General features: G+C 46.7%; 1 protein-coding gene across 1 annotated transcript in view; it reads left to right on the top strand.

The window, feature by feature from the left end:
- Positions 1 to 19779, top strand: part of MAP2K5 (mitogen-activated protein kinase kinase 5) — a 244975-nt gene that overhangs the window by 203203 nt on the left and 21993 nt on the right. The window contains exons 20-21 of the mRNA XM_029575965.1: positions 1001 to 1062; positions 2343 to 2388. Coding sequence (XP_029431825.1) covers positions 1001 to 1062; positions 2343 to 2388 — 108 coding nt within the window. The remainder of the gene's footprint in view (positions 1 to 1000; positions 1063 to 2342; positions 2389 to 19779) is intronic.

The following is a 19779-nucleotide window of genomic DNA, read 5'->3' on the forward strand; positions in this document are numbered from 1 at the left end:
TGCCTGCAGCGCTGAAAGTTTGTATGTAATGATATATTGCTCAGCTGAACAGCCAGAGCACTCCAAAGTAGAGTGAGATTAAAATAAGTCATTCCTTTGTTAATTTAAATAGGTGCATGTATCATACTTTGCAGGGTACTTTGTGCAGGAATGTCAGGGAGTGGGGAGGAAATGAGAATGGATTGGCCTGGAATCAGTTGCAGCTGCCTCTGTTATGTGCCATTGGGGTTGGGAGGTAGGTGTAATGAGCTGCCTGTTAGGGTAATCTCCCACAAAAAGGAGCTTCCAGAGTATTCCGGGAGCAGATGAAGAGCACACGCTGCAGCCAAGTCCACCTGCTGTGGGATGGCCGCTTCTTCATCTCCTGGCTTTTGTATTCAGAATAATAATAATGAAAGGGGAAGTTTCATTTGAGTGGAAGCCGGGCTACTCCCAGCCGGGGGGGGCTCTCTGTTCCAATCTCGTGGGTGAAAATTCATTTTGCCTCCTGGTTCCTTGGCCCCCTCAGGCTCTGTCCTTCCCTCGGGACACCCTTACACTCGGTAGATTAGGCTGTTTCTGATGCCGAGGAGCCCAGCAGCATCGGGTGCAGTCTCCTGGAGATGAAATTGGCCTGCGTGTCTCCAGCATGTCAGAGATCACACGGGAGGACCGGGAACCGGGCTAAATAAATAGCAAACACGGGAAAGAAACAAAGGTCGAAAGAAGAATAATTACACAGCTCTTTCTTAATTACAAGACCATTTGTGTGTTACTTAAATAATCATTAATTTCTCATTTACGCTTTCCCCACCTTCTTTCCTTCCCCTTGGCTATCCTTGTCCTTTTTACACCTCCCCCTCTGTGTCTTGCTCGTGTTGGGAGCAGTGGTGCAGACGCACTGCCTGCTACTCTGCCAGGCTTTACATGGCTTTTAGGTTAACGTCTTTCAGTGTGGACAGGGTTTATCCTCCTGGTTTTAATGTGGCCTTCCTTTTCTCTCCCCCCCCCCCCATGCCAGGATTCGCCAGTTCTTCCGGTTGGGGAGTTCTCCGAGTCGTTTGTACACTTCATCACTCAGTGGTAAGCCCCAACGTAAAGGATTCATGCCATTAACTCGGCAGCTTCACAGACCTTCCCAGACAACAGGCACTTTGGGGGCTTGGGCAGATGGGCGGCAAAGCTAAGGAAATTGTTTAAATCCTGTAAATGTTATTTACATAAAGGCATCTCAGTTTCCCCATCCACCCTCCAATACAGAGGTTTGGTGGAGCCCTCTATAAGAGCACTGTCTCTCCCTTGGTAATAAAGCGATGACTTGTGGTGCGATCCCGCCAAGAAAGAGAGCTTGTGAAAGCTAGCAGTGTTATATTTTATTATTTCAAGCCTGCCGTCAGCACTGTACACAGTGCTAGCACATCCCAAATCCTAGAAATGTCCAGTACTGTGGGGTTTGGAAGTGTTTTCTCCTATATTCCACCTCTGACACTCGTGTGCGCCCCAGTTAGCCCAGCCGCAGTGGAGTAAGAGGAGAGACGATGAGCGAGAGGGCCCTGCCCCAGAGAGTGCTATCGGCAGAGCCAGCTTTCTAGCTACGCAATTAGTCTTCAGAACAGATGTGGAAGCTGCTCCTTGAGTCATTCTGCACTGTCACTGGCACTCGCATTATCATGGGTTTTCCTTCATTAAAAATGGGATGGCTGGTCAGGAAGACTCTAGGATGTTCCTGTGATTGTCTGTCCTTCTCTGCTCACTTCCCTGCTGCTGCTCCACGGTGCTGGCCTCCTGCTGCACAGCTGAGAATAGGAATGTTCACTGACCCAGGGCCTGTTTTCCCCCTCTGAGGATCACTAAAAGAGATCAAACGGTGTATAAAGTTTTAAAGAGGCAGGGGAGATGTCAGTCTGGAACAGAAATGATGGGGGAGGGTAAGAGGCTGATTTTGCCACCAAGGCGGGCTTCCGGCAGCTGGAGTGCGCTCTCTGCAGCGGTGCACACGGCTCCTGATGGGGAAGGCGCAGAGTGTTTCCATTCCTGTAACAGCGTTCCCCACATCTGTAATGAATCCCATAAACTTTACCAGTCGTGTCCATAATATAGACCAAGCTGAGAACTAGCCTGGCGGATCACTAGCACATGTGTGGTTCAACCTGAAACCCTGCTCAGTGAGTCACATAGGTGAATCACACGAGAGCGCAGAAAAGCAACGCATCACCCAGCGCATTGTTTTCTGCACTTAAAATGCACTGCAGTGCTGGATTCATCTTCACGTATTCTTTTCATGCCTACCAATCACACAAGTGAAAATTAGTTGTTGAAAATTAACATTTTCTTTTTTTGTTTCTTCTTTTTGAAATGAGTAGCATGAGGAAGCAGCCAAAGGAACGTCCAGCACCTGAAGAGTTAATGGTAAGGAAGGGCTTGGGTGATGCTTGTATGGATGCCTGCGTGCGGATCATGCACCTGAAGAGTTAATGGTAAGGAAAGGCTCGGGTGATGCTTGTATGGAGGCCTGCGTGCGGATCATGCACCTGAAGAGTTAATGGTAAGGAAGGGATCGGGTGATGCTTGTATGGGTGCCTGCGTGTGGATCATGCACCTGAAGAGTTAATGGTAAGGAAGGGCTTGGGTGATGCTTGTATGGATGCCTGCGTGCGGATCATGCACCTGAAGAGTTAATGGTAAGGAAGGGCTCGGGTGATGCTTGTATGGAGGCCTGCGTGCGGATCATGCACCTGAAGAGTTAATGGTAAGGAAGGGATCGGGTGATGCTTGTATGGGTGCCTGCGTGCGGATCATGCACCTGAAGAGTTAATGGTAAGGAAGGGCTCGGGTGATGCCTGTATGGGTGCCTGCGTGCGGATCATGCACCTGAAGAGTTAATGGTAAGGAAGGGCTCGGGTGATGCCTGTATGGATGCCTGCGTGCGGATCATGCACCTGAAGAGTTAATGGTAAGGAAGGGCTCGGGTGATGCTTGTATGGATGCCTGCGTGCGGATCATGCACCTGAAGAGTTAATGGTAAGGAAGGGATCGGGTGATGCCTGTATGGATGCCTGCGTGCGGATCATGCACCTGAAGAGTTAATGGTAAGGAAGGGATCGGGTGATGCCTGTATGGATGCCTGCGTGCGGATCATGCACCTGAAGAGTTAATGGTAAGAAAGGGCTCGGGTGATGCCTGTATGGAGGCCTGCGTGCGGATCATGCACCTGAAGAGTTAATGGTAAGGAAGGGATCGGGTGATGCCTGTATGGATGCCTGCGTGCGGATCATGCACCTGAAGAGTTAATGGTAAGGAAGGGCTCGGGTGATGCCTGTATGGATGCCTGCGTGCGGATCATGCACCTGAAGAGTTAATGGCAAGGAAGGGCTCGGGTGATGCCTGTATGGATGCCTGCGTGCGGATCATGCACCTGAAGAGTTAATGGTAAGGAAGGGCTCGGGTGATGCCTGTATGGATGCCTGCGTGCGGATCATGCACCTGAAGAGTTAATGGTAAGGAAGGGCTCGGGTGATGCCTGTATGGATGCCTGCGTGCGGATCATGCACCTGAAGAGTTAATGGTAAGGAAGGGCTCGGGTGATGCCTGTATGGAGGCCTGCGTGCGGATCATGCACCTGAAGAGTTAATGGTAAGGAAGGGCTCGGGTGATGCTTGTATGGATGCCTGCGTGCGGATCATGCACCTGAAGAGTTAATGGTAAGGAAGGGCTCGGGTGATGCCTGTATGGATGCCTGCGTGCGGATCATGCACCTGAAGAGTTAATGGTAAGGAAGGGCTCGGGTGATGCCTGTATGGATGCCTGCGTGCGGATCATGCACCTGAAGAGTTAATGGTAAGGAAGGGCTCGGGTGATGCCTGTATGGATGCCTGCGTGCAGAGTCACATTTATCCTACGTTGTTTTGTTTGTTTTTATAAGGCAAAACCCCTAATGGTTTATTTTCTGGGGGGAAGGGAAGTAAAAAGAATGAAATGAACCAAAATGTAATACTTCCGAAGTTAAGAGTTTCACTTCTTTGCCTGTTTGAAAATGTTTGCATGTCAATAAAAACTTTAACCTGAGCGCGTCTTAAGCACAGAATGGGAAGACATGATCCAGACTAAAAGAGATTGTACGTCCTGATATTAGCAAGAAAAGGAGGTGGGACTCCTAGTGTAGAGCAAGCTAGGAGTCGGGGAAGTCTTCAGCAAGGATACACGGTGTCCTGATACTGCAGAGGGTCCTGTTTAGGCCACATTTGGAATCTATCGCGCTCCGCTTCGATGGGGGTGGGGAGAAAGGGGATTCAGACGACAACGCTCACGGTACTGATACGCAGACATTAGGGAATAGCGCAGGACTGCTTCTATGGCCAGGTCCTAAAGCAAAGCACATTCAGGCAGCAGCATTGGATGAATTATCAGGAAGGCTGCACACCCTGTAAAAATGTTGCACTAATTTTGTTATGGGTTGCTTGGGATTTATTTTTAACATTACTGCCCTTAACATAAGGCTTGAGGGGTAACCTGCATGGAGCGGCAGTTACTGCCCTTAACAGAAACATGGGGGTAACCTGCATGGAGCGGCAGTTACTACCCTTAACAGAAACATGGGGGTAACCTGCACGGAGCGGCAGTTACTGCCCATAACAGAAACATGGGGGTAACCTGCATGGAGCGGCAGTTACTACCCTTAACAGAAACATGGGGGTAACCTGCACGGAGCGGCAGTTACTGCCCATAACAGAAACATGGGGGTAACCTGCACGGAGCGGCGGTTACTACCCTTAACAGAAACATGGGGGTAACCTGCACGGAGCGGCAGTTACTGCCCTTAACAGAAACATGGGGGTAACCTGCACGGAGCGGCAGTTACTGCCCTTAACAGAAACATGGGGGTAACCTGCACGGAGCGGCGGTTACTGCCCTTAACAGAAACATGGGGGTAACCTGCACGGAGCGGCAGTTACTGCCCATAACAGAAACATGGGGGTAATCTGCACGGAGCGGTGGTTACTACCCTTAACAGAAACATGGGGGTAACCTGCACGGAGAGGCGGTTACTACCCTTAACTGAAACATGGGGGTAACCTGCACGTAGCGGCAGTTACTACCCTTAACAGAAACATGGGGTAACCTGCACGGAGCGGCAGTTACTACCCTTAACAGAAACATGGGGGTAACCTGCACGGAGCGGCAGTTACTGCCCCTAACAGAAACATGGGGGTAACCTGCACGGAGCGGCGGTTACTACCCTTAACTGAAACATGGGGGTAACCTGCACGGAGAGGCGGTTACTACCCTTAACTGAAACATGGGGGTAACCTGCACGTAGCGGCGGTTACTACCCTTAACAGAAACATGGGGGTAACCTGCACGGAGCGGCAGTTACTACCCTTAACAGAAACATGGGGGTAATCTGCACGGAGCGGCAGTTACTACCCTTAACAGAAACATGGGGGTAACCTGCACGGAGCGGCAGTTACTGCCCTTAACAGAAACATGGGGGGGGTGGGGTAACCTGCACGGAGCGGCAGTTACTACCCTTAACAGAAACATGGGGGTAACCTGCACGGAGCGGCAGTTACTGCCCTTAACAGAAACATGGGGGTAACCTGCACGGAGCGGCAGTTACTGCCCTTAACAGAAACATGGGGGTAACCTGCACGGAGCGGCAGTTACTACCATAGGAAACTTGCTGATTAGATTGGATGGACCATTTGGTCTTTTTCTGCCGCCATTGCTATGTTGCTTCCAGAAAGGAATCAAAGTCCCTAAGAAGGTTCAAGAATGCATTAAATGAAAGCGAGCAGGAAGTTGCCTGTATTGTGCTGGAGAAAAGGAGTCTGAAAGGGGCCACAGCCACTGTGCAGGGGACAGCAATGCACGACAGGATGGCCATTGCCGCCTGTGAAAGAGTTTATTCACTGGTAGGGGACCTGCTTGCTGAAGAATTTGACCCTTTTGTGTGTATGGAGAGAGATGGGTGGGTATCTCATAGCTGATAATCCAGAACGATGCCTTTTTAGATGTTAGGAGGGCGGTTCTTCTGCAAGGAGGTACAGAGAGATAACAGATGAACAGTGAGCACAGTGGACTTTTGGTCTCTCCCTAGTCTGGCGTCCCCTTGCAGCTGAGAGTACTCCTGTTACCCGGGAAGCGGGCTGGATCGGCCACTGCTAGAAGCAGGATCTGAGCCAGTCTGGCAACTTCTTATGTTCTTAGGAGACGTCTGGGAATTGATCTTCCACAGATGAGGGCTAGGGATGTTCTCTAGAGGAATCCCTGCTCCCTCCCCTAGAATATGGGGACACAAAGAGGAAGTGGGCTCAGGGCACAGCAGACAGTGGCAGCAGCTGCCGTGGAAGTCACATGGCCGGCCCTCCCACGTGTGCTGTCATATTGAGAATTTCACTGCAGGTAGCAGGAAAATCATGTTTTCAAGCTCTATGCTGAGGTCATCCACTTTTCCTCCCCAGGGACCTTAGCCAAATGTAGGTCATCCACTGCCACCGTTTGCCAATACTGAACTTAGGAAAGCCAAGAATCAGGAACAAAAGAGGAGCTGATAAATGTATTTATAGCTTTTACAAACCCTAAATCCTGGGGGAAGGTCCCAGCATAGCTGCTGTTCCCATTTATTTCCCTGGCGTAGGAGGAGATGATGAGGTCAGGAGACAGCTAAAGAGTCTTCCCAGCTCTCCTAGCAGCGCAGGCACGTGACAGGGAGCAGAGGAAAGATGCTCCCATATGGGTCCCATGGGGACCCTTCATTTAGCATGTTGATGTGACAATGAACAAGCTGTTGAGATAAGGTCAGGATACTGCAGCATTAGTAAATAATAATTAGAGTCTGCTGCCTGTCTGTCCCAGCTCTCTAGTCTAGCAGTAATGGGTGCTTCCTTCTTGTATATCCCTGCACTGTCTTCTTGTACACTCAGCCTTCTCTTCTCAGACAGAAAAGTACTAGTGACACTGGAGGGAGGCACTGTCCTTTTCTCCCGCTATTTCCTGTTTCAGCTGAGTTTCTCTCACCTGTGAGTGTGACAGCAAGAGAAAGGAAAGGGTCTGGGGTGGACAGGAAACGCTCAGAATAATCCATAAAGATAGAGCTAGGCTGGGAGCCAGACCAAAGAACCTGTGCCAGGGCTTACAAATGATGTATTTATCCCATGAAACACCCAGTTGTGCTCTTAAGTTTGCATATCCCGGGCAGAATTTGTAAGATGTAGCATTTTAAGAAAACATGAGTGATCAGACTAAACTAAACTAGTGTGTATAACAGAATGACATAATCATTAAACAAGCCATAGCAAAAAGGTCCTGTTCAAAAGTTTGCATACCCTTAGTTGTTAATATCGTGTATTGCCCCCGCTTGCTGTGAATGAGGTTCTCTATTTTCTCATGTGCTAAAGCTGCCCTTTCTCTTGACAAAAAGCCTCCAGATCCTGTAAATTCTTTGCTTGTCTAGCATGAGCCTCATGTTTGAGTTCTCCCCAAAGTGGCTCCATGATACTGAGGTCCGGAGACTGTGGCGGCCACTCCAGAACCTTCACTTTCTCCTGCTGCCGCCGCTGAAGGTCGACTTCGCCTTAGGTTTTAGATCATTGTCATGTTGGAAAGTCCAAGTGAGTCCCATGTGCAGCTTCCTGGCTGATGAATGCAAATTCTCCTGTAACATTTTCTGATAAGATGCTGCATTCATCCCGCCATCAATTTTGACTAAATTCCCTGTGCAGCTGTAACTCACACACACTCAGAACAGCAGAAATTCACCTCCAAGTTTCATGGTAAGGATGGTGCACTTCTCTTCATAACATTTGTGGTTGTGACCATAACGTTTAATTTTGGTCTCATCACGCCAAATTATTTTGTTCCCAGAAATTTTGAGGCTTCTCTAGGTGCTGTTTGGCGTATTGTAAGCAGGCTGCTTTGTGGCATTGGTGCAGCATTGGCTTTTTTTCTGGCAGCTCTACCAAGCAGCCCATTTTTGTTCAAGTATTTTCTTATTGTGCCTGCTGAAACTCTCACCACTTTGTTTCAGAGGAGCCTGTATTTCAGTAGAAGTTGCTAGTGGGTTTTTCTTTGCATCCTGACAAATTTTTCTGGCAGTTGTATCTGAAATCCTTCTTAGTCTACCTTGGTGTTAAAAGAAAACATAATTTTCCACTTCTTGATCAGAGTTTAAACAGTACTGGTTGGCATTTTCAAATCTTTGGATATCTTTTTATATCCTTTTCCTGATTTTTAAAGTTGAACTACTTTTGCTCGCAGATCATTTGACAGTTCTTTTGCTTTCCCCATGCTTCAGTAACCGCCAAAGTCACTGCTGCCCTGGATGAAATGCACAAGGATTTCTCAAGAGCTAAAAAGCCCATTGACTATTATACACAGACACTAATTACAATCAAAACACAGGTGTGGATACCTACTCTTCATTGCCATCTCAACCTGGGTGTATCAACTTGAGTGTATATTATCAGTCCAAACATTCAAGAGAATGCAAACTTGTGAACAGGACTATTTTATTATTTCCCTTATTCCTATAGTTTGTTTAATGATTGTGTTTTTCTGTGGTGCATAAAATAGCTTAATTTGAAACACATTAAAAATAACAGATATGTGTTTTGTCTGATCACTCATGTTTTCTTAGAAATTCTACTGGAGGGTATGTAAACTTATGAGCACAACTGTATCTCTCAAGGTGGGGACAAGTTTTCAGGCAGCTCAGCAGTGCTGTTCAAGTTGTCAAAAAATACTCCTGATAGTTAAAAAAAAAAAAAAACCAAAACAAAACAGTGCAATAAGAGAAGAATAGGATTCTGTTCTAGTGAAAATATCGCCATGCACCCCAACCTCTAAATACAGAGGCTGGCATGGAAGGATACAGTGGTGGAGAGCTAGGCTGTAACAACTCACACTGGAAAGGTTAGCAGTCAAATAATCCTCCTTCCTTCTTTCTAAGAAGGCAGCAGAAGCCAAGCACCCAGCTACCAGACAGGGAACATTTCAGAGGTTGGCAGGAAAGGTGAGCCTTAAAGTCCATTTGTTGCATTTGAAGAACTCTTCCTGTGTCTGCACCCTGTCCGTTCTCCAGCAGGCACTTGTGTGCACACCCTCAGTACACACAGAGCTATGTGCATTGGGTCTCACAGCAGCTTTCTATTCCTAAGCTCTATTTAATGGAATCTATGCATAGTAAGCAACCGGGTCAGAGAGCCACGGCAGCCCCCTGTCTGAGATCAGTTGCCAGCTAATACCTTATCTGGGCCACTTTATTATCTCCTGCTGATCCCAGCCCCATTCTCCTCCTCCTCTGTTGCCTGCACTAGGGCTGTGCTAAAAGTAGGTATCACATCCATATTAAAAACATATACCCATTCTATCTGTATGTAAATGTGCGAGGCCCAGCTGGAGACTGCAGTGGAGTTTGATTTTACTAATGGTTATTATCTGTTCTCGCTGCTCTACAGCCAAGAGACGTTCAGGCAGCAAAGCCGCCATAGACTCGCTTTCATTTATTACCATACTGCTTTTGTAATTAGGGGAGCAGGATGTGAATCTAGAAAGAGAAAGCAGGCTTGTCCTGCTCTTGTCTCCTTCTCTTTCTGCATCCTGTGTCATACAGGCAGAGCTTATTTTTCTGTGCATATCTCATCATGATTGGTTTGTTGCTGATAGCAATAATTTGCTTCCCCATGTTACTCAAAATAGCCACTGGCCTGCTTCCAGCCCCCACGCTGTGTTACACTGGTTCTTTGGATTTGGATCCGTCTTAGGCAGGTTGAGGCCCTGTTCATGATCTTTTGAGGCCAGTCTTCCTTGTCCCCTTCTGTATTCATGGATTTCTGACCATGACGGTCAAAGCGGGACTCTCAGTTACTTCAGTTCTTGGTAGTACTGATCATTCGTGCAGGAAACAGCAGTCCAAAGTGCTTTATAGTTTACAGGGCCATTCAATACCATGCACACAGGTTAATCTGATGCAATAAGGGGATTAGCGCATCCAAACCAGTGCCTAGCTAATAGCGCTCATGACATGTAAATTCCCCTCTTATGTAAAAAATAAATGTGCGCCTGATGTGCACGTTTCTACTCTCAAAAATTAATGCCTGCCCCGGAGCTAAGGTTAAGCCTCGAGGAGCCCCAAACGTTAACAGAAAAGCAGAAAATATTGCTTTTCTCTAGCTCCTCTGACTTAATATCGTGACGATATTAAGTCAGGGAACTGAAAAAAGGAGCAACATAAAAAAAACAAAAATGTCTTGCCAGTGCTCAAGTTAGGAAAATGGACGCTCAATTATCGAGCATCTGTTTTCCTAACCTGCGCACAGCCCCTTCTCCAAAGCCGAGGATGTGCTAGGGATGCACAGTTTCCCCTAACGCCTCCTTTGTAACACAGCAGCTCATTTGCTTACTGCATCGCGCACCCAGGAGAGGATTAGAAAAGTGGGCGCTTTTCCGTGCACCGATATTGCATCGGCCTGTTAGTGTTTCTGAAACTTGTGTGTAGTCTGTGGGGATGCAGGGCTGGCAGCATACTCCAGGTGTCAGCAGCATACTCCAGGTGTCAGCAGCATACTCCAGGTGTCGGCCTGTTAGTGTTTCTGAAACTTGTGTGTAGTCTGTGGGGATGCAGGGCTGGCAGCATACTCCAGATGTCAGCAGCATACTCCAGGTGTCGGCCTGTTAGTGTTTCTGAAACTTGGGTGTAGTCTGTGGGATGCAGGGCTGGCAGCGTACTCCAGGTGTCGGCAGCATACTCCAGGTGTCGGCCTGTTAGTGTTTCTGAAACTTGTGTGTAGTCTGTGGGGATGCAGGGCTGGCAGCATACTCCAGGTGTCAGCAGCATACTCCAGGTGTCAGCAGCATACTCCAGGTGTCGGCCTGTTAGTGTTTCTGAAACTTGTGTGTAGTCTGTGGGGATGCAGGGCTGGCAGCATACTCCAGGTGTCACCTCCAAGAGGGATCAGTGTTACATCATCACTTACCTTCATTTGGGCAAACTGAGAAGCCACAGAGAGTCAGTGGCACAACCAGGGTTAGCACTGGAGTGCAGGGATTTAAAATGAATTTTCCATAGAGAAGAAGTGGCAGTCCCGAGATTCAACCTGAGCTGCAGGGTCACACAGATTCTGTGACAAAGGGACTTTAACATTGTCCTTTTAAACACAAGTTGCATATTCAGTATACTGTCCCGTGTTCAAAAGTACCCATGATGGGTAAGTGTTCCCTTTATCCATCAACAAGGGACGGTTTTGTGACTTTAAGCCACTGCTTCCCTGGACCTGCGAAGGTAGAGTAAGAAGTGCAGCCCACGCTGCGGCAGCATCATAGAGCCAGTGCCTGTGCTGCAAACATGGCTGCTCCCAGAATAGCCATCTTCTCCAAGAAAGAAACGAGATCTGCCTGAGCCCAGTTCTGCAGCCGAGAGAGGCTTTAAACCTCTATAGAAGATTTCTCACAACCCTTTTAATACTGATTTAATTACATGTGTCTGTCACTTAATGAAGTGATCAATTGGAGCCTTTCAGCATTTTGAATCAATGTGGGCAGTGCTGCTTGTAGGACATTTTTTTCTCATATTGGTTTCCAGCCTGCCATATTGATTGTATCATTTCATACTGTCAGTGATTGTACCAAAATTTAATTACTTCATCTAATTGGTGTGGCAGCTGGACGCTCTTCTGTGGCTCCCTTGCCTGCAATGGCAAAGTAAACCAAAAATCTGCACTGATGAACTCCTGTATGGGAGTAGTTCTAGTCTCACCCAAATCTTTTGTCCCTGTTTTTCAATAACTGAAAGAATTCATCTGCCAGTTTTCGGTAGATTCCTGAAATCTTGGTGTGACTCAGCATGGCATTTCTTGTAAGCTTATCTTCTGTTTTTAGCATTCCATTACTGTTTCTGACTCCTCCAGAAGGGTATTGTACGCATCCACCACCGTCTCCGTGAAAAAAACTTCCTTAGGTTGTTTTGAGTCTGCTCCTTGAAGCTTCACATCTTCATCTTTGGTTTTACAGTTTCTTTACCATTTTAAGAAAGTTGCTTCTTGTGCATTAATAGCTTTCACATATTTAAATGTTCTAGGATATACATATTTGGGTTCTGGTTGCCTTTCTCTAGCCTCTCTGGCCTCCAGAACTGAACACTCGGAGTTCAGTGAGTGTGGCCTCACCAATGACCGGTAAAGAACATGGAAGTCCCAAGTGAAGAGGCCACCATCGCTTGGCTTTTGGGACCTTTACACTGCAATATTGTTCTCTGTGCAATTTAAGCACACAGTTTCCAAAGCTTAGCACCGCGGTAACGGGGAAAAATATCATGGCCTGGTAATGAACCCCCAAGTTTATACCTGAGACGATGAAAGGAGAAGTGACTTGCCCAAGGTCACAAGGAGTGGCTGTAAGATATGAACCCTTGCTGCCCTGGTTTGCGGCCCGCGGCTCCTCCAGATCCAGCCCCTGAAGCTTGCACTAATCACCTTGTTCTCTTCCGAGTTTATTCCCCTTACTTCTTACCATATCATCGACATTCATTGATTTCAAAGCATGTACTATATTCACAGACAGGGATGGTCCAAGAAAACAAAGAGGTAGGCGATCTATGGTACCGTCAGGTGAACACAAAAAGGAATAGATGCCTTAATCTTTTTCAGTACTTTATTGATGCAGAGACGTTCCAAGTAAGTTGCCCGACTCAGGCCGAGTTTCGCAGCTTCACAGCCGCTGCCTCAGGGGCTCCAAATTTCAAATCATTGATATTGTATGATCCAGTCAGATCAAAAAATGTGCCAGCGATGGTAAAACAACTTGTTGCATAGCAGAGACTGCGGTTTGCCACACAAGCTTGCATTTGGAACCTAAAGTTGTTTTACCATCGCTGGCACATTTTTTGATCTGACTGGATCATACAATATCAATGATTTGAAATTTGGAGCCCCTGAGGCAGCGGCTGTGAAGCTGCGAAACTCGGCCTGAGTCGGGCAACTTACTTGGAACGTCTCTGCATCAATAAAGTACTGAAAAAGATTAAGGCATCTATTCCTTTTTGTGCTCACCTATATTCACAGACATACATTATACTTGAATCCTGTTCTGCCTTTTTGCATGACAGTGATATGTCCAACCCCTTCATGTGACTGGACAGCAAGCCCTATCCCCCACCCCTGCCTGATTCCCAAATGTGAAATAAATGCTTCTTTCTCTTCAGCCTCCCCCCTGTAGAAGTTCATTGCATCTCTTGCTCTTACTCTTACTCTCTGTTTAGGAGATGCTGAATGCTGGGTACAAATTCCTGCTCTGCCACTGACTCTAGTTGACCTTGGACAGTTCACTTTATCTCCCTGTGCCTCGGTTCTAGTTCCGGTTCTGCCAATGACTTTGTGTTGGCCATTTTAGCTCCCTGTGCCTTAATTCTAATCCCAAACTCTCCCATTGTGGTCCTGGATGAGTCTTGTTATTGTCTGTGCCCTGGTTTTAATCCCTGCTCTGCTGCTGGCATACTCTGACCTTTCAGCAAGTCTCTTTCACCTTCTTGTGCCTCTGTTTACCAAGCTGTAATAAGATCCGAATGATATACACTATTGAAATGCTTGCATGTTTCTTTGACATATTCTGATGACAAAGTTCATTGGGCAGGGGTCTTTCAAACTGCTAACATAGAAACATGATGTTGGATAAAGACCATATGGCCCATCCATTCTGCCCAGCCGTCCAATCAATTTAGCATTATAATTCTCATCACTTCCTTAAAAATCCCCTGTATTTATCCCAGGCTTTCTGAAATTCAGATACTGTTTTTGTCTCCACCACCTCCACTGGGAGGCCGTTCCACACATCCACCACCCTCTCTGTAAAGAAATATTTTCTAACATTACTCTTGAGTCTGCCCCTTTCAGCCTCATCTCATGACCTCTCATTCTAGAGCCTCCTTTCCATTGAAAGAGCTCACCCCCTGTGCATGGAAACCTTTGAATGTCCCTCTCATATCTCCCCTATCCCACCTTTCCTCCAGGGTCTGCATGTTTAGAGCTTTAAGTCTCTCCCCCTATGCTTTAGAAGGAAGACCTCTGACCATTTCAGTAGCCTCCCTCTGGAGCGACTCCATCCTGTTTATATCCTTGTGAAGGTGAGGCCTCCAGAACTGTACTCAGTATTCCCAGTGAGGTCTCACCAGGGTCCTATACAGGGGCAGTGTCACCTCCCTATTCTGCTGACCAGTCCTCTGCTAACCATTATCCAGCGCAGCTAAACCAGACGTAATTTAATAAAACCCTTTAGAAATGGTAAAAGTGCAAACCTGTTTTATGTTTAGCTCTTATTTTCCATCGAGAATAAAATATCCCAGCAGGTTCTCTGTCACAATTTTATCAGCCCTTCTCTCGCTCCCTCCCCCACTTCATCCTTAACTGTATTTCCGCACTCTCTAGATAGGAAGCAGTCCCTCAAAGGGCTCCCTAGGAGGGTAAATCCTTTAAAGTAGTGAAAAAACCCAAACTATTAATTAAAGTGAGTACTTTTTTAAATGTAAAAGCAGCATGAAGCTGGCAAGGAAAAAAGTCTAAACAAGGCTTTTTTTTTCCTACTTAAGAGTGAGTGGAGTGAAGTCTTGTAATTGGATTTTGATGGTGACTGGCAGCGTTTGATTATGACAGTAACTCTCTCTGGCCACACTCTTGTCCTCCCTCTCAGATTTTCCCTTTATCCCTGCAATCCCCAGCGGAGGGAGCGGCCGCCTCGTGAAAGAGCCTCTTAGCACCTTTCCTGTTGCTCTCCCTGGTGATGATTGGGCCCAGCTGCTAGCAGAGGAGATAATGTCCCTTTTTACAATGGGGCCTGCGCCGGGACTGCCTGTCTCAGCAGACTCCATAATTTTAAGAGCTTCCCTGGAAACCTGTTGAGGATTAGAAAGTAGTTTTAGATGTAAAATGGGTGTTAAGTATTAGTAATGGTGAGATGAAGGCCCAGGGGGAGGAGATGAGATAAACAACTACAATTAAAACAAATCCACTGGAATAAACACATTTTAGCAGCAGCAGAACTGTCCTCACCAATTTGCAGGGGGTGGGCATTGATTTTTGAGCACCAAGGAATCGATTTGAATCTTGTTTACCCTCTGCGTCACCTCCCCTCCCGTGACCTGCTGGAAAAACTTCCGAATACCAGCCTTTACTTCCTTTTCTTTCTCTGAATACCAGAGTGGGACACGTGACCCTGCTGCACCCTGAACAGATGAATTGTTCCAGAACGTTCTCGATAAAGGCTAGTCCAGGACAGGTCCGGTGCTATCGCGACTCCACAGCTCCCCTCAGATCTCTCTCATCTGCTGAGACCCTCAACCATGTTTTTATTGCGGCCTCACAGAGCTTCACAAGTTGACCCTTTCTTTTCTTTAGGCTGTTTTGCCTAAAGTACCCCTAATTGCCCTTTTCCTAGCATGTAGCAGATAGACTCAGGACCAATGGGTATAGTGTACTCCTGATACCGTAGCAGTTGGAGACGGATCAGATTTCAATCTGACATCATCCCCTAGTACATAGACCCCTGCAGGAAGTGCAGCTCTTCAGTATTTTCCGTCTCCATAGCAGTTAGGGACTCTGTGCACGCTCGCACAGCATCAGAGTAATTTCACCAAAGAAAACCAAAAAAATAAGAAGAAATCTTATCTCTACAGATGAGCCCTGCTCTCCTGCGGTGACACCCATTGGGTCGCTTCCCCAGTTGAGAATTCCTGAGATGATTTCCGCAATCCCTCGGAGGTGAGCCTCAGTCCGGTGGCCGACCCTCGGCAGGGACCTAGCCCCCGACATCGGGTGAGGCTGAGAGGCAGCGGGAGCAACCTCGAGTGTGGCGGTGAAGGTATTTTCCCTCTCCCCCTGCAGCCGGAGACCGCCCAGAACGAGACCGGGAAGTGCCGAGACAAGGTAAGGTAGAAATCTAATTAAAAGTCTCCGGTCCCCAAAGCTCGAGGAGTTGCACAGGTCGCCAGCCGGGACCAGTGCCACCGGGTTGATCTGCCCTAGCAGGGCTAGATCCCTGTTAGATCGAGGGTCCTTCCACGTGGAGACCCTCCAAGATGGTCGCCATATTGTCCACATGGTCGCCGTCACCATTTTGATCGGTTCGTTACCCCGATCCGTGCGCACAGCGGCGAGCCGTGCGCAGCCTCGTGCTTACTGTGCCAGGAGCACAACTCGATCTGTGTGCACAACAGCGTGCACATCTCCCTGAGCGCGCAACAAACCTACGCGCACAACTCCGACACACAACTATCCCGGTGGAGGCTTGGGGGTAGCCTGCACAGAGCGGCAGTTACTATTACCCTTAACTGAAGGCTTGGGGGAAGCCTGCACGGAGCGGCAGTTGCTATTACCCTTAACAAAAGGCATGGGGGTAGCCTGCATGGAGTGGCAGTTGCTATTACCCTTAACCTGAAGGCTTGGGGGTAGCCTGCACGGAGCGGCAGTTGCTACTATCCTTAACTGAAGGCTTGGGGGTAGCCTGCACGGAGCGGCAGTTGCTACTATCCTTAACTGAAGGCTTGGGGTAGCCTGCATGGAGCGGCCATTACTATTACCCTTAACAGAAGGCTTGGGGGTAGCCTGCATGGAGCGGCAGTTGCTATTACCCTTAACAAAAGGCATGGGGGTAGCCTGCATGGAGTGGCAGTTGCTATTACCCTTAACCTGAAGGCTTGGGGGTAGCCTGCACGGAGCGGCAGTTGCTACTATCCTTAACTGAAGGCTTGGGGTAGCCTGCATGGAGTGGCAATTACTATTACCCTTAACAGAAGGCTTGGGGTAGCCTGCATGGAGCGGCAGTTGCTATTACCCTTAACAGAAGACTTGGGGGTAGCCTGCACGGAATGGGAGTTACTATTACCCTTAACAGAAGATTTGGGGGTAACCTGCATGGAGCGGCAGTTGCTATTACCCTTAACAGAAGACTTGGGGGTAGCCTGCATGAGCGGCAGTTGCTATTACCCTTAACAGAAGGCTTGCTGTAGACTGGTGGACCATTGTGGTCTTTATCGGCTGCATTCACTGTGTTACTATATACTTAATTATGCATTGACTGAAAAACTATTTTCTGAAATTTGTGTTAAATCTGCTACTTATTAGTTTCAAGAAGTGTCCCCTACTCCTAGTACTATTTGATAATGTAAATAACAGTTCTCTATAAGTTCCGTACCATACACACTTTTATAGGCCTCTATCATATCTCCCCTCAGCCGTCTCTTCTCCAAGCTGAAGAGTCCTAGCTTCTATAACTTCTTCCATTCCCTTTATCAGTTTTGTTGCCTCATCTGCACCTTTTCTAGTTCTGTGTTTTTTGAGGTGGTGTGAGCAGAACTGAATGCATTACTCAGTGTGCAATCGCACCATATTTCTTTCTGAATAATTCCTACCATTTTGTTTGCATTTTTGGCTGCCGCCTCATGCAGTGCTGAAGATTTTTTTTTTTTTTTTTTTTTTTTTGAATTTGACAATTTTTATTGATATAGGCAATAAAAATCTCATACAGCACAACAAATGCTAGAAACAGTTAACTATAGCACAACTTGCCTTGTAAGTGAAGTCACGCCCAATCCCCCCCATCCTCCCCCCCAACACCCCCCCCCCCAAAGTAGAGTATCACATGTGTACAGGAGAAAGAGCACATAAACGACGAACCAGTACAGGAAACAGCTTAGAGTACCGGAGAAACAAAAGAGAACTCATTACAGAACACTTGTTACAAAACACTTGCCAAGGGTCTGATATTGGATTCAACATAGGATAATGCCGGAAATAACATGATCCCATTTTACAGAGGATACACGACGCCAGGAAAGCAACCGAACATGGGCGACAGTGCTCGACTAGCATCCAGTATATGCAGGGGCTGAGGCGATGGAATCACAAAAGGGTTTCCAGGCGGCCTGAAAAGCCGGTAGACGGCGGTGCTTAATAGCCGTGAGATGGGCCATATGATAAAAATGATAAAGTTTGTCTATGATCCCCTGGAGGGAAGGCAACAACTCAGATTTCCAGTGGTAAGCTATCAGGGACCGAGCTGCAATGAATACGTGGGACAGTGCTGAAGATTTAAACGTGAACCCGTGGTCCTTTTCCTGGGTGATGACTCCTAATGCAGAACCCAGCATTAGGGGTACATTTCAAAAGGATTTACATGTGTAAATGTAGTATATTTCATAACAATTTTCAAAACCCATTTATGTACTATGGGTGTAATCTTCTAAGGAGTTGTATATAAGTGTATGATACTATTGTAGCAATTTTCAAAAGCCCATTTGCTCTCTTAAAGTGCACTTATGCTTGTAAAACCTCTTGAAAATTGAATGGCATATATTGTAGCAATTTTCAAAAGCCCAGTTAAATGCATAAAGTGCATTTACACATGTAAAACCAAGTTTAAATCGTGTAACTTCTTTTGAAAATGAATCTACCTGTAGATAGGATTATTTTCCCCTATGTGCATCACTTTGCAGTTTTCCACATTAAATTCCATCTGCCATTTAGATGCCAAGTTTCCCAGTTTTGCAATGTACTCTTACAATTTCTCATAATCAGCTCATGTTTTAATTACATTGGATAATTTGGTGCCATCTGCAAATTTGATCACCTCACTCATTGCTCCTTTTTCTACATCATTAATGAATATATTAAATAACACTGGGCCCATTACAAATCCCTAGACACATCACTACTCACTTCTCTGACCATTTACTCCTACCCTTTGATTCCTATCTTTTAACCAGTTCCCAGTCTCTAATAGGACACCGCCTGCTATGCCATGATTGCCGTAATTTCCTGCGGATGTTATGAAATTCCTTCTGAAAATCCAGGTGCATTCTAGCCACAGCTCGCCCTTCAGAGATTGTAAAAGATTTCCCTTTGCTAAAACCACGGTGGCTTTTTCCCGTTAAGCCAGGCCTATCCTTATGCCCAGTAATTCTGTTCTTAACTTCAATTTCTCTCTCGGCAGGCTTACTGGGTCATCCCTGGAGCTCTTATTAAACTTTGGCACTACATTAGCTACCCTCCAATCTTCAGGTCCATGACGGATTTTAATGATATGCTGCAAATTAACAGGAGTAAATCTGCAAATTCATATTTGAGTTATTTCAAAACTCTGGAGTGAATGCCGTCATGTCCTGGTGATTTGTTGCTATTTTTCTAGTCAGTTTGTTCTGCTACATCCCCGAGGAGCATATTCAGCCACAATTCAGCTGAGCAGGTTAGCTGGATAAACTTGGCCAGGATATTTAGCAGTGCATTCAGAGATCACACAGAATGTCAGAGACAGAAAAGGGGACCCAAACATTTTTACCACAGAGCCACCATAGCAAAACCCCTTTACTACATCAGGTCCAGGCCAGAAAAAGAGGCAGGGAATGAGAGCTAGGGAACAGGAGATAAAGAGACTTCCCCGAGGCCACACAGAGAGCCGGCCAGGGGAACAGGGAGGTTCACCAGTCTAATCCCAGTAGTATAGACTGGTATTTATACTTGACAGACTACAAATAGTTTGAACAGGTACCGTGGAATGCGGAATTTGGATTCCCTTCCATATCCTGTAATTAAGATGTTGATTACCTACTTGTTTAAATAGATGACAGACAATGCTGTTAAGCCTACAGTTAGGTCAATATGTGGTTCTGACGCACCATTTAAAAACTCTCATTTCAATTTTGCATACATTAATCAGTCGCCTACTTCAGTGTTCTGATATCCACCTGACTGCAATATTAAACTAAAACTTGCTGCCCCAGGGAAATCCTAATTGTTTTGAGGCTTTGATAGACTTTTAATC

The sequence above is a fragment of the Rhinatrema bivittatum genome, chromosome 13 (genome assembly GCF_901001135.1).
Source record: "Rhinatrema bivittatum chromosome 13, aRhiBiv1.1, whole genome shotgun sequence".
Taxonomy (NCBI): Eukaryota; Metazoa; Chordata; class Amphibia; order Gymnophiona; family Rhinatrematidae; genus Rhinatrema; species Rhinatrema bivittatum.